Source organism: Pelobates fuscus, chromosome 10 (assembly GCF_036172605.1).
Source record: "Pelobates fuscus isolate aPelFus1 chromosome 10, aPelFus1.pri, whole genome shotgun sequence".
NCBI classification, from domain to species: Eukaryota; Metazoa; Chordata; class Amphibia; order Anura; family Pelobatidae; genus Pelobates; species Pelobates fuscus.
In genome coordinates, this window is record NC_086326.1 from 22,516,792 (window position 1) to 22,530,949 (window position 14,158).

At 36.3% G+C, this 14,158-nt stretch overlaps 1 protein-coding gene and 1 non-coding gene across 3 annotated transcripts in view; both read right to left on the reverse strand.

Moving 5' to 3' along the window:
• Window positions 1–370: 370 nt before the first annotated feature.
• On the reverse strand, window positions 371–479 carry TRNAL-CAA (transfer RNA leucine (anticodon CAA)). The gene is made up of 2 exons: window positions 442–479; window positions 371–416 (listed from the first exon to the last, which is right to left on the reverse strand). It is a non-coding gene; the product is annotated as a tRNA-Leu (tRNA).
• Window positions 480–3,782: 3,303 nt separating this feature from the next.
• LOC134574932 (alpha-2-macroglobulin-like protein 1) overlaps window positions 3,783–14,158 on the reverse strand; it is a 113,264-nt gene continuing 102,888 nt past the window's right edge. For both annotated transcript variants that reach the window (XM_063433999.1, XM_063433998.1), the window contains exons 31-37: window positions 13,391–13,515; window positions 11,484–11,574; window positions 10,383–10,451; window positions 9,142–9,244; window positions 4,895–4,936; window positions 4,633–4,779; window positions 3,783–3,965 (exon numbers count right to left, since the gene is read on the reverse strand). In XM_063433999.1, the coding sequence (XP_063290069.1) occupies window positions 3,961–3,965; window positions 4,633–4,779; window positions 4,895–4,936; window positions 9,142–9,244; window positions 10,383–10,451; window positions 11,484–11,574; window positions 13,391–13,515 (582 nt within the window). In that variant the 3' untranslated portion in view covers window positions 3,783–3,960. The remainder of the gene's footprint in view (window positions 3,966–4,632; window positions 4,780–4,894; window positions 4,937–9,141; window positions 9,245–10,382; window positions 10,452–11,483; window positions 11,575–13,390; window positions 13,516–14,158) is intronic.

The window sequence follows — 14,158 nt, forward strand, 5'->3', positions numbered from 1 at the left end:
ACTTTCATTAGTCCCTGGCCTTATCTTATAGTTAGGATAGTCTTATGCCTATCCCACGCATGCTTAAACTCCTTTACTGTGTTAACCTCTACCACTTCAGCTGGAAGGCTATTCCATGCATCCAATACCCTCTCAGTAAAGTAATACTTCCTGATATTGTTTTTAAACCTTTGTCCCTCTAATTTAAGACTATGTCCTCTTGTTGTGGTAGTTTTTCTTCTTTTAAATATAGTCTCCTCCTTTACTGTGTTGATTCCCTTTATGTATTTAAATGTTTCTATCATATCCCCCCTGTCTCGTCTTTCCTCCAAGCTATACATGTTAAGATCCTCTAACCTTTCCTGCTAAGTTTTATCCTGCAATCAAAAGCTGTCAGAAGTGGGATTTGAACCCACGCCTCCATGTGGAGACCAGAACACCCATGTTGTGGAAGAAGTTGATCTTGAGTCTGGCGCGTTAGACCGCTCGGCCATCCTGACACTGTGTGTGTGTCTTGCTGTGCAGACGGCACCAAATTGCCACCCATGTTAATTTTCAAAAGGAAAACATTTCCAAAAGAAGTGATTCCAAGAGGAGTTGTGGTACATGTTCATGAGAAAGGATGGATGGATGAAAATGGAATGAGAGTACGGGTTGAATAAGTGTGGTCCAAGCGTCCTGGAGGGCTTCTGAAAAAACCTGCCTTATTAGTACTTGACCAGTTTAGAGCACATATTAGCAAAACTACAAAAAAGAGCTTAAAATAAGTGAAAACTCATATAGCTGTAATTCCTGGAGGTCATACCAGCCAGTTGCAACCTCTCGACGTTTCCATCTACAAACCAGTTAAAGGTATTTATGCGAGAAGAGTGGAGCAAATAGATGGCTGCTGGTAATCATGATCTGACATGTACTGGATGAATGAAGAGGCCCACTATCACTCAAGTTTGTGAATGGATGAAAACATCATGGCACTCAGTGAAGGAGGAAATCATTGTACGGTCATTCAAAAAATGTGGCATTAGCAATGCTTTGGATGGAAATGAAGATGGAATCTTATATGAAGATAGTGAAGAAAATTATGTCAGTGTTTGTGAGCAACTAAGCTTCATAAATTCTGACTCTAGCAATGATGAGTTCTTGGGGTTCACAGAAAACTAGAAGAGTACTCAAACCTTAAAGTCTCTCTTCATTTGTTAATGACAGTGATGATGGTTCTTAATGCCACTGTTGACTGCTGTTCACTTTATATGGTTGAAATATTATTCTGATATACCAGTAGTTTATTAAATAGTTTAGTACAGTGCCTTGCAAAAGTATTCACCCCCCTTGACTTTTTACCTATTCTGTTACATTACAGCCTTAAGTTCAATGTTTTATTAATCTGAATGTTATGTGTTTGATCAGAACACAATAGTCTAAGTTGGTGAAGTGAAATGAGAAAATATATACATAAAACTATTTTTTAGAAATAGAAAACAGAAAGTTGGTATGTGCTTATGTATTCACCCCCTTTGTTATGAAGTCCATAAAAAGCTCTGGTGCAACCAATTACCTTCAGAAGTCACATAATTAGTGAAATGATGTCACCTGTGTGCAATCTAATTGTCACATGATCTGTCATTACATATACACACCTTTTTTGAAAGGCCCCAGAGGCTGCAACACCTAAGCAATAGGTACCACTAACCAAACACTGCCATGAAGACCTCTCCAAACAAGTAAGGGACAATGTTGTTGAGAAGTCAGGGTTAGGTTATAAAAAAAAATATCAAAATCTTTGATGATCCCCAGGAGCACCAGGAAATCTATCATAAACAAATAGAAAGAACATGGCACAACAACAAACCTGCCAAGAGACGGGTGCCCACCAAAACTAATGTAAAATGCCAAGGGGGGTACTTTTGCAAGGCACTGTACACCATTTTATTCAGAATATTTTTTTCTTGTTTTCCTCCTTTAAAAACTAGGTGCGTCTTATGGTCAGATGAAGTGAAAAATACGGTAATTGTCAATGCTGTATTATAATGGTTTTCAAAAATTAATTATCAACAAAAATTGACATGGATTTTAATGGTGACTTCTGTAGCTACATTATTTAAAATATTTTTCTAACAGACTGTGATTATTTAAAAAGCTTATCCAAAAATATTAAATTGACTCTTAATTAATTATTACGTTTTTGTTCAATTATATATTTAACTTTTTTTTTTATGTGTCTGCCAGAGGCATTCCATTCCGAATTTTATTAAAACCAGTATTTTTGAATATTTGTAATCCTATACTTTGTTTAGGATTTGGATGCAAAAGCACAACTTTTAATCAAGACACTGAATGCATCTAGGCGACTGCTGCAGATTCATATAAATTCCAACCGGAATTCTGGCCTAGATTTTGTAAATACAATACAATTTACTAAAACAAGAGATACCAAAGTAGTATACACCATTCATATAAACTAATAAAAATCTTAAAACAATACTTTATACTTTTAATAAAGCATGCAATCCTGAATATTCAAAGCATGCTTTTGTATTTTCTATGTTATAATGGGTAGACTTACTATGTACAAAATTATTGATGTTACCTTATTTTCTTTACAGTAATTGGTTCTTAAAGCAAACCTACTGAATACTTTCACAACCTATTTCACAACCTATATATTATTTTGAATGAGGGCAATGCTTTACACTGTTTATTAAAGCTCATTGAAAAATTATTTGTCTGTATGAAAAATGTAATATAAACATTTTAATGCAGAGTAACCTGCTATGCCATTATAAAATGAAAGTTCCACGTTCGCTTATTCCAGTAAATGCTATTGGACCAACTTGGTATTAAATAAATGTGCATGGTATACTTTAGGTATTCCAGGAAAGCCAGGCATACAATATACATTAAAAACAAAGAATGGTAAATAAAAAAAAAAAAGAATAAATTGCACAACTCATAGTTAACGTTTTAAGCTATCTGTTTGCCCCAAAAATCTCAAATTTCACATATCTCATATCATTAAAGGGGCACTCTAGTCTAGACAACGTAACACATCATCTCATTGTTGTCATGGTACCTGTAGACCCCGGGATCCATATCATTGTACATTGTTAAATTGTTTATGAATAATTTGAAACTGAATAAGGGTTTGGTAGATGTCTGTGTCTCTGCCACCTCTTGACATATGGCTATAGCAGAAAAAGAATTACAACAAATGCCAAGTTCCGAAACAATGTGATATCCTGCTACCTGGTCGTACATCGAAGGGGATATTACACTTTTAGACCAGCAACAATTGTATTATATTTCATTTGTATTTTGTATTCTTTTTCATTTGCTTATTGTGGTATCATGCAATTTGTTATTTTGTATTACATCCTTACATCCTTTATATATATATATATATATATATATATATATATATATATATATATTATGTGTGTGTGTGTGTGTGTATGCATTATGCCTAGATATGATGTTTTTCCATGTTTTGATATGATACATTGCTTGCTATTTATTAAATACAGATTTATTTGGATTATATTTCTTGGAGTGCTGCAGTATTATATTATTTGTGACTTCTATATTGTGACCACAAGAGGGAGCTCTCCTTTACTGATTTGCACCGTTACTTTTGTCTCTTACGAGGCTAGTCTTCCATTTATGTGCTACCTCATACCAATGGTACAAGTTGAAAAGTAACATTTACAACACTGTTCCAATTGTTACATCTTCATTTACCTCTATAGTTTTAATCTAATTTTGTACAGATCTGATATCAGCATGGTAACCAAAATAAAAATAATAGCAATTGTATTTATTTTTATTTTTAATGTGTTGATCCTTTAATACAATTAAATTGAGCAAATACATTTTTTTTTCGATGGCAGTTAAAATTAATTAAGTCATCTTTAATTTCCACCTTGGCAGAAGGGCAGCAGGTGAATTGCGTTTTTAAGTACAAAGCTGAGCTTTGATTCTCCGTCTTCATTCTGAAAAGTCAAAAAGTCATTAAGTACAAATGTCTACAAGGATAGTACAGCAATGAAAAATCTAATCATTAAATATTTTTATATTATTTTAAACACAACTGTATATATTTTTTTTGTTTCTGCAGTCATTGTAGAATATCGTTCTCAACATTTACTGTTAGATAGGCATTACTATTGATTTATCTACTGAACTCACCATTAAAGTAGGTAAATCATTTGGAAATTGTTTCTAACATTATTAAATCATATGCAAAACTTATTAAATTGTGGTTTAAATGAGGGCATGAAATGCTCTTCCACCCAGAAATTCTTTAATAGAGAGTGCTTGAAAAGTAATCGAAACACAAATGACAGAGATCTTAAATATCTTGAATAGTTATTTTCCTCTTTTTGTTATTAATAATTTGTTTAGCACGTTTTTTCCCAGAAGTTAAAAAGACAAACACTCAAATAATCAGAGAATTTGAATTATTATCAATATTGGACAATTATAACAAAGCTGATATATGTTGAAATACCAAAAATAAATGTGAATTGAATAATGTAATAGATGTATAATATATATTGTGTATTTATATTGAACAAACAGAAAACACCAGGCTTTCAGAGAAACATAGTGACTAAATGATAGAAATAAGAAAAGCAATTGTGTTAAAAAATGACTGACCTGTGTGACCTTTACGAAAGAAGCACCGAGGTGTTTCAGAGACACTGGAATCATAACAGCAATGTCTCTGTACGCATTCTTCACTGCTGATGCTTGGATATCCACATTCTTTCCTCTCTGAGACATTCGAAGGACAATGGCCCCACTCTGCGAGAGGAAACAAAAATACTTTAATAAATTGTTAAACATAATAACTTTCAATCTGTAGATGTTACATGTAATATATTTCCTATGGAATCATTATTGGAATAAGATTTAGTACCTTTTTCACATGGAAATGTATACTCTGCCACAGCATATTCCTCTGAAAGAAGAAGAAATTATAGAAATATATAGAGAGTTATATAAAAGTTGTATGTTGATCCAATAGTTCTATGTGTGTCCTTACATTTGTAATAACCTAGGTCCTGATTTAATATGATTGGATACGTTTTTCAAATGATTTCATATTTTTGGATAAACTTTTAAAATAATTCAATAATATGAAAAGAAATAAATTTTTTGAATATTTTTATATTTTTCTTTGGATATATTGAGATACATTTTATATAGAAATATATTGTTTGATATTTTAATGTGTGGAAAAAAAAATATTTTAAGGGGCGGAGCCGAGCAAGCGAGCTGACTGGTCGCACTTCACAGGGGCTCCAGCTACAAGGGCCCAAATCCATTAATAAATCAAGACCCAGTGACCCGATCGGCGAATAAACAGGCCCACTGGACTGACACAACGAGTGTGCATCCAGCGACACCTACATCGCCACCCGGCATGCCTGGGAAATACTGTGGCCGGCTTGGGCCTACTGGAGGAGGGGATGGGGAAGGACGGCCGCCTTTCCGCCCGACTCTAAGGCCTACAAGCGTACAGAAGCCGCTTCCCCCCCCCTATGGACCGGTGGGGGACATCCCGGTTCCCGCCAGCAGGGAGGTCCCGCACGCCGCACCAAACGGCTGTTCCCACAAGCTCCACAGGCAACGTGGCGGCACTGTCAGACTCAGAAACTCGAGACCCAAGACAACCAGATCTCACCCCAGGTACCTGCGACCATGCCGGTGACCCCATCGACGCATTATTTGACCGCTTCTGGGATAAGTGGATGGAACGACTGCAAGCAAAGACAGCCTACTCCACACCGCCCTCGCAGACAAAAGTCTATGGCGGGAGAGGAATGGGGCCTCCACCTCAGGGAACAAAGAAGACACACACTGGGACTCTCCAAGATAAAGGCTCTCCCGGGCTAGGGGCAACCAGGGGCATGCTCCGCAAGCGCCGACCACACAAGAGGAAATATGCTAAACGTAGACCAACACGAATCAACACGACTCACCTCCTTATCCCGACAGGGACGACCGTGGGCCACACCGGACCCCAGGTCATCGGTAAGAGGGCGCTAGCCCCAGCGCAGTCCCGGGGTGGAGGAGTCCACTCATCACCGCAACGCCATATGATCCCCGGCAAGTACCTGGAGGGGGGGCGCCTGACAACAGGGTCAGAGGGCCTACTACAACGACAAATGCGCATAAGCAGAGCGTTGGCCCCACAACAAGGAGGGAGCACCACTGCCGCTCCAAACTGCCCTACTGCCTCAAACCCACACACACTGAAGAGAAGTGCCCAGTCCAGACAAGGTATCGGCTGACTCTACAGGGTACGAGTATTAATGCAAGGCAAGGGACCCAATGCCAACCGTCTCCAATATGCCTCCAGTGAACACTTGCAACCAATTTACTTTACTTTACCAGATGACTTTTGATTTCTCTTCACCACTTTATGTTATCATATTAGTTTACACAAGAGATCACTGGGGGGTCTCACTCACTCATGGTTCACTTTGTTTAATGTGTTAAATCTTTGTTTCTAATGACATTCTTTCTGTAACCAGACAGTGCAGCGATATTAGAGCATGCTTACCATAATGTATGAGCAAACAACGGTGATACGCTCTTTATATATCCTAGACAAGTTAGTTAAACCTGAGGTTATGCTAGTAGCCATATGTATAGTGCTGTGACGTATAAGCAACTTGACTGGGTTAATTATTTACTGCGTGTCATGCCATATTTGTTCCTCCTGACTACTACATTTAAAACTGGGCAATGCTACCGATGCCATACTGATGTCTTTCCATGCATACCGTTCAGTTTAAACTTAGGTTAAGCCATTAAAACAGGGCACTCTAGCTAGCTAAGCAATGTTTAACAATTATTAATTATTAGTATATACTCTCTGTATGTTTGCAGTCTTAAGCCTGATGATCGTAACGTGAACCGCTACAACAGACATACAAAGTTAGCGTGTATTAAGCTTATTTACACATCATAAAAATTGTGCCTTTTTCCAAATGCCATGCAACTGTTAACATATACCTGTTTTTAAATCGCCTGTACTTGTTATCGTGGCAATGTAAACTTTTTTCTGTTATTCCGTGCACAACAAAAATAAAGAATTAAAATAAAAAACAATAAAAAAAAAATATATATATATTTTAAAAGTTTAACTAAAGGTATTAAATGATCTTTGTGAACCTCCAAGGTCCCACAAACTAAGCAGTTAACCAAGCCACTCACTAAAGAGTTATTTAACCCCTTATGACCGGAGGGCGTACTATTACGTCCTTTTAAAAGCGGCTCTAAACGCCGCAGGGCGTAATAGTACGCCCTCCGGTTTTTTGTAACTTACCCGGTCGCCGGCGATCCCACGCCGGCGATCGCGGTTGGGGGGACTCCCAGGGAGCCCCCCGCGGCATGTCCGCCCTCCAGGAGCCCTCCCGGCCATGTGAGAGTGAGGTCCTTGCGAGGACCTCACAATCACATGGCCGGTATAGCTGGCTCAGGCATTGCCAGCAGGGGGACTAACTGTAATGACAGTTGGTCCCCCTGCTGGCTGAAAATCAAATAAAAAAATGTTAAAACAGTGTAAAAAAAATAAAATTATATACTTAGATCATATATATATATATATTAAATATATATGATCTAAGTGTATATATATATACACATATACATACACACACACATACACCGTCTAGGTGTATTTTAATATTAATATATATATAATTATATATATATATATTAATATCAAATTACATGTAGACTGATACTGATTAAATATATATATATATAAATATTGTAATTTGCTAGCACTATATTTAACCCTATAACTTTCCAAGACACCATAAAACCTGTACATGGGGGGTACTGTTTTACTCGGGAGACTTCGCTGAACACAAATATTAGTGTTTAAAAACAGTAAAATGTATTACAACGATGATATTGCCAGTAAAAGTGACGTTTTTTGCATTTTTCACGCACAAACAGCACTTACACGTTCGATATTATTGCTGCAATACTTTTTACTGTTTTGAAACACAAATATTTGTGTTCAGCGAAGTCTCCCGAGTACAACAGTACCCCTCATGTACAGGTTTTATGGTGTTTTCAAAAATTACAGCGTCAAATATAAGGCTTGTGTTTAATTTTTTTCACTTTAAAATTCGCCAGATGGCTTACGTTGCCTTTATGACCCTATGGTAGCCCAAGAATGAAAATTACCCCCAAGATGGCATACTATTTGCAATAGTAGACAACCCAAGGTATTGCAAATGGGGTATGTCCAGTCTTTTTTAGTAGCCACTTAGTCACAAACACTGGACAAAATTGGCGTCTTTTGCATTTTTCACACACAAACAAATACTAACGCTAACTTTGGCCAGTGTTTGTGACCAAATGGCTACTAAAAAAGACTGGACATACCCCATTTGCAATACCTTGGGCCGTTTACTATTGCAAATGGTATGCCATTATGGATGTAAATTTATTTCCTGGGCTACTATACAGTCTCAAAGGCAACGTAACCAATCTGGCGAATTTCAATTTCAAATGTAACGCGCTATATTTGACCCTGTAACTTCCCAAAACACCATAAAACCTGTACATAGGGGGTACTGTTTTACACGTGAGCCTTTGCTGAATACAAATATGTGTATTTTATTGCAGTAAAAGCAAACAGTATTATGACATTGACAGTTAAAATGTCATGTAGAACTAAAAAAATGAAAAAAAAATCTTATTTTCTCCCATTTTTTCATATTAAATTATGTTTCATAGCTAAATATTTGATATTAGATGAAAGCCCTGTTTCCCCTGAATAAAATGATATATAATAAGGGGGGGTGCATTTAATATGAAAGAGGTGAATTACGGTTGGATAGACATATAGCGCAAATGCCAGGTTATGTTTACATTTTGTTTCGTTCACAACTTGTACATTTGGCTGCGGTGTTAAGGGGTTAACCTTCCTGTTAACTATTATTTATTTAACAACATAGGAGAGTGTCAGCACATCTGTTTGATGTCAGTACTAATCAATATAGTTGATGGTTTGGTCAAAAGTTAGTGAAACAGTCAGACATATTGGTTGAGGTAATAAAAAGGCTAAAAATAGAACTGCCATAATACATTATTTGCAAGCTGAAATTACAGTCTGGGTGTGTGAGTAAACTTACATACCTGGTTCATAATAATCATAAATCATTACAGCAGCGGGACGCAGATTGTTCACATGAGTTATTTGTTTAATTGAAAACGATAAAGTTTGTGTTTCATGTGTAAGCTGCAGAAACAGAAAACAATGTCACATCCTACATTGAAAACACGAGTGTTAAATGTGCTATAATATACTATTACTGTTACACTTTATTATGTGCAATAAACTGTAAGGTTTAAGATTTGAAGTCTGTTACTAGTCAGTATACAGAATACAACATGCTCCCATAAAATAAAAAAAAATAAAAAAATCAAAGCCACCTACAAGATGCTATAATGGATTTTTCTGAATGTAATTAAAGGGACACTCCAGTGCCAGGAAAACAATCCATTTTCCTGGCACTGCAGGTCCCCTCTCCCTCCCACCTCCCATCCCCGGTTGCTGAAGGGGTGAAAACCCCTTTATGTCACTTTCCTGAGACCCCGCCGATGTTCCTCGGCGGTGGTTTCGGGTCGCCGTCGCTCCTCCCAGTCATTACGTCAGCCGGTGGGCAAGACTGATTCCGCCCGTCGGCTGAGGTGACCTAATGCGCATGCGCGGCAATGCCTCGCACGCGTATTAGAGCTCTCCATAGGAAAGCATTGAAAATGCTTTTCAGTGCTTTCCTATGGGGAATTGAGCAACGCTGGAGGTCCTCACACAGTGTGAGGACGTCCAGAGACGCTCTAGCACAGAAAATCTGTGCTATGGACACGGAAGTGCCCTCTAGTGGCTGTCCCTTAACCCTGCAATAATTACACTTGCAGGGTTAAGGGTAGTGGGAGTTGGCACCCAGACCACTCCAATGGGCAGAAGTGGTCTGGGTGCCTGGAGTCTCCCTTTAACTAAACATTTGGAAAATGTAAGAGAACCAGATGTTTACTGGTAGTATTAAGTAGTAGCAGTAGTATTAAGTACTACTCGTGATTTACCACTACCTGGTCCCCGTTGATATTCAGAATGGAAGATAGTGACAGATAGAAGAAAGGAAGATGCCTAGGTGATTTGGCACATCACATTAGCAAGTAAAAGGCTGCATCAAGTGGCTAAGATGGGTGAAAAATACACAGGATAAATTATAAGATAAGAAGAGTTGAAATAGAAGTGTGGACAAACAGGTGGACAGACGAGAGTAATATGTATAAAGCACAACATGATAATTTAACGAGAAAAAACAACAAACATGTCTTATTTGAGTTCTATGCTGTGCCAGTAGCTTTCTTACCTCACTCAAGTAAATGATCACTTTGTCTTCTCTGATTTCAGTTTTTTTCACATTGGGGTTATTTAATAACTGCCAAAGAAAATTACTGTTAGATTAAAGCACTCCACTTTTTTTCTATAAACTAGGATTTTTTTTTTTTTTTTTTACTATGTTCATTTAAACTGAATAGGAGACTCCAGTAACATACTTTACATACATACTAAATGACTAAAAAGTCCCTAATCAATATGATGATGTATCAGAAAGCAAAGAAGAAAAAAAAATAACTCAAAAGGTCACCATACAATTAAAGGCCTCACACATAAGCCATAGTATAAGGATCCATGTCCTATTCCCCGGCGCACAACATTTTATGACTGCAAACAATAACTGCATTTATAAGCCCAATTAAAATACCTGTCCATACCAATACTTGTATCTATAAGAGGTTGCAAAACAGAGGTTTATTTAAGTTATCATTCAAGTGTTCTACTACATTCTTCTATAGAAAACTGGCTACAGAACTAAACTGCCCATAAATCAATGCTACGCAGAGATTGTGGGATAAACAAATCACAGACTTCAAAACAATAAGAGCATCTTTTTTTCTGTTTGATGCATTACCTAAATATATCATTATATTTTATTATAGGAATGACTAATTTTCCTTTTGTCATCCATGTGATGCTTAGTTTGTCGTCTAAGTATCAAGGTAAAAATAGGTCAATACAGCACTGCATCGTACACAGTGATTATGTTATTCTACCATCCACTAGATTACCTGCTAATAAGGTAATTAAAAATATACCATTGGATTTACACAGTTATTGGCGTTAAAAATGCTTTGTATTTTCAGTGTTTGGTTTCTATTTTAATTGAAAGGTTATTTATATAAAAATGTCCAATTAACAACAATAATAACAATTAGCATTCTCTCCTAGCTTTGAAATTGCATTCTAATTTCATTTTTTGAGGAAACTTGCTTGTTTGTTTCATTTTTCTTAACATATTTACCCATTTATAGTCATAATGAATGTTCTTTCGTACAATTAGCATACTGTATTTTAATGGGTGGATCTCTAGATCATTTCTGGACAATCTGTGTATATGTTTATTTCTCACCAATGTAACACTGCTCTTTTTAGGAATGAATCCTGACAAAAGCTCAGCCTCAACAATGACCATATTGGATGAAGCTCGGTTCCCAGTGTAACTAGAAAAGAAATTAATATTAAAGGAGAAAATAATTATTTGTATATTTCTTGATGATTCTGTAAGGGTGAAGTGTTAATTTGATTTTCATGGAGAGAATCTAGACATTTACTTAATGATTTGATAACCTAGGGTGGTGGGATTTATTTGGAATTTAGGTCTCAAATATATTTAGCTAGCTATATTTAGGAACATTATAGTGTTAGGAATACAAACCTATAGTGCCACTGTCCCCATCCCTTTATAGGTTCTCCCCCGTTTGTGCTAAAACTTTAATAAAGGATTTATATACCTTTTTCCAGCGCCATACTGTTTACTTCTGATGATCCAATTCAGTGCTTCCAATAGACTGAGGACCTTATGCACATACACAGTGAGTGCAATGCGCATCCAAGATTCCCCATAGGAATGCAGTGAATCAATGATTTTCTGTTGAGACTTCTACGTCACGTGACCAAGAGTAACTCAATCAGTGCCAAAGTTGCTGTTTGTTTGGCATGGGTGAATTTAGTGGTACTTTAAAGCAGTTCTGTATTTGCTATATTTCTATTCAAGTATTTCCCAGAATATTTAGATATTGGTTCATATTATTTAGCGATAAAATACTAATTTTCTGTAGAAGCAAACAAACTTGCTTCATGAATTGAAACATGAGCAGCTAAGGATTGTTACTTTCTCACTTTCTCTTTTAGAATTATAGTCCCTACACGTTATATAATCTCCATCTATGTCAGAACTACCTGCCGTAGATGCCACATTTATATGGACTTAGCTGTTTAATAGCGTTCACTAATTATGGACTCGATTTCATATTTTTGTGTAAGCTTATTAAATTATTTAATATTTTTGGACAAACTTTTAAACAAATATTTTTCATATGCAAAATAAAAATAAAAATATTCAAATATTTTGCATAATATTAAATCATTTGAAAAGCTTATCTAAAAGTATTTAATCAAAGCTTATTTTGCCATAGAATATATCACCTTATCTAGACTTTTACATTATTACTTACAAGCTTGCAGTCAGCCAACTGACCCAGTGTAACAGATACATTATTATAACTTAATATCAGGCAATCTCTTTTAGTTTCCTCTTGCCAAATAATAGATCTGATGGTATTATAATACATGTTTAATCATTCTTATTCTAGTCAAATAGACAGCATTGCCATGCGACATTTACAGATTTAATTTATTTTTCAAATTTTTACATTTCATTATCCCGTCACATCCACTCATTGTCTTTTTAAATAAATAACTTTTATGTATTGAAATAATTGTTATGCTATTACAATATCAATGGCCAAAATTAAACAAAATAAATAAATTTTTAATTACTCATTGTTTAATAGCCTGTAAAATAATAATAGCAAGGAACTGGAAGGGAGATACCACATTTAACATCAAATTAATAACAATACAGTTGATATACCAAATTAAAAGGGAGAAGGATCACTGCAAGTTTCTAAATGATAATTTGAGCCTATGGGCAAATTGGGAAAAAAAAATACTACAAATGTAATATTGATACCATTTGAAATAAGAAGTAGAAGCTGGAAGTATGTAGAGCTCTCGTGGGGGGTGGGTTGTTTTGTGCTTTTGTCTTTTTTTTGTCTAAGTGTTTATGTGTACGAATATGATTTTTTTAAATACTTTTTTGTATAAGTGAAATTATGGTGCTAAATTTAAAATAAAAAGAGAATAAAAAAATAAAAAAGAAATAATTGTTATGTTTTAACATTCATATCTACAACATTTATATACTACAACTACATATTCTTAATTTCCTAATTATATATATCCTGTTCTTCCCACCTGAGTTCCGCAACAATGTCAAAACTTGCATGTGCTTGAAGAGTGCAGACACTTGGCAGTGTGCTTACACTTAGGGCAAAATTAGAGTAAACCTTGGCAACAGGGATGTGATATTGTAGATGTGTCTGCAAAGAGAAATAACATTGAAACCAATTTATAGAACAGATACTCTATATCTAATAATTCCACAGTCAAGATAACTATACATTTCATTGTAGTTGGGGATATTAAGCCGTATCTGGAGCAGTAGTTGATGATTGCTAGTCGGTTGTGGTGTGCCTGAACCGGCGACCGGGTAGGCCTGAAATAATGAGGGCCCACCTAAATAGTATTTGCTAAGGGGTGTTGGTGGGTGGGGAGTCTAGGTCGATCTCGGCCCTGATATGGGGTAGGTCTGAGTATAAATAGGCCAGTTAACCCCTCCCACAACTACAGGCTCCGCCTTAACATTTGTAGTCGGGGATATTAAGCCGTATCTGGAGCAGTAGTTGATGATTGCTAGTCGGTTGTGGTGTGCCTGAACCGACGACCTGGTAGGCCTGAAATAATGAGGGCAAAAAGGTTTTCTAAACAGAACACTTTAATGCTTTATACATTTACATGAGCAATTCCTTAAATGCTTTCCTAAGTTCTTTCTCTGGTTGTGGAATGTATTTTCCGTAAGCTGCTGATTTCCACCTACCTAGTTTTTTAATGTACGGGTACGTTATTGCTAGAAGCGGCTGAAGCGGCGCCGATCCTAAATGAGTGTCCTGAGATGGACATGGG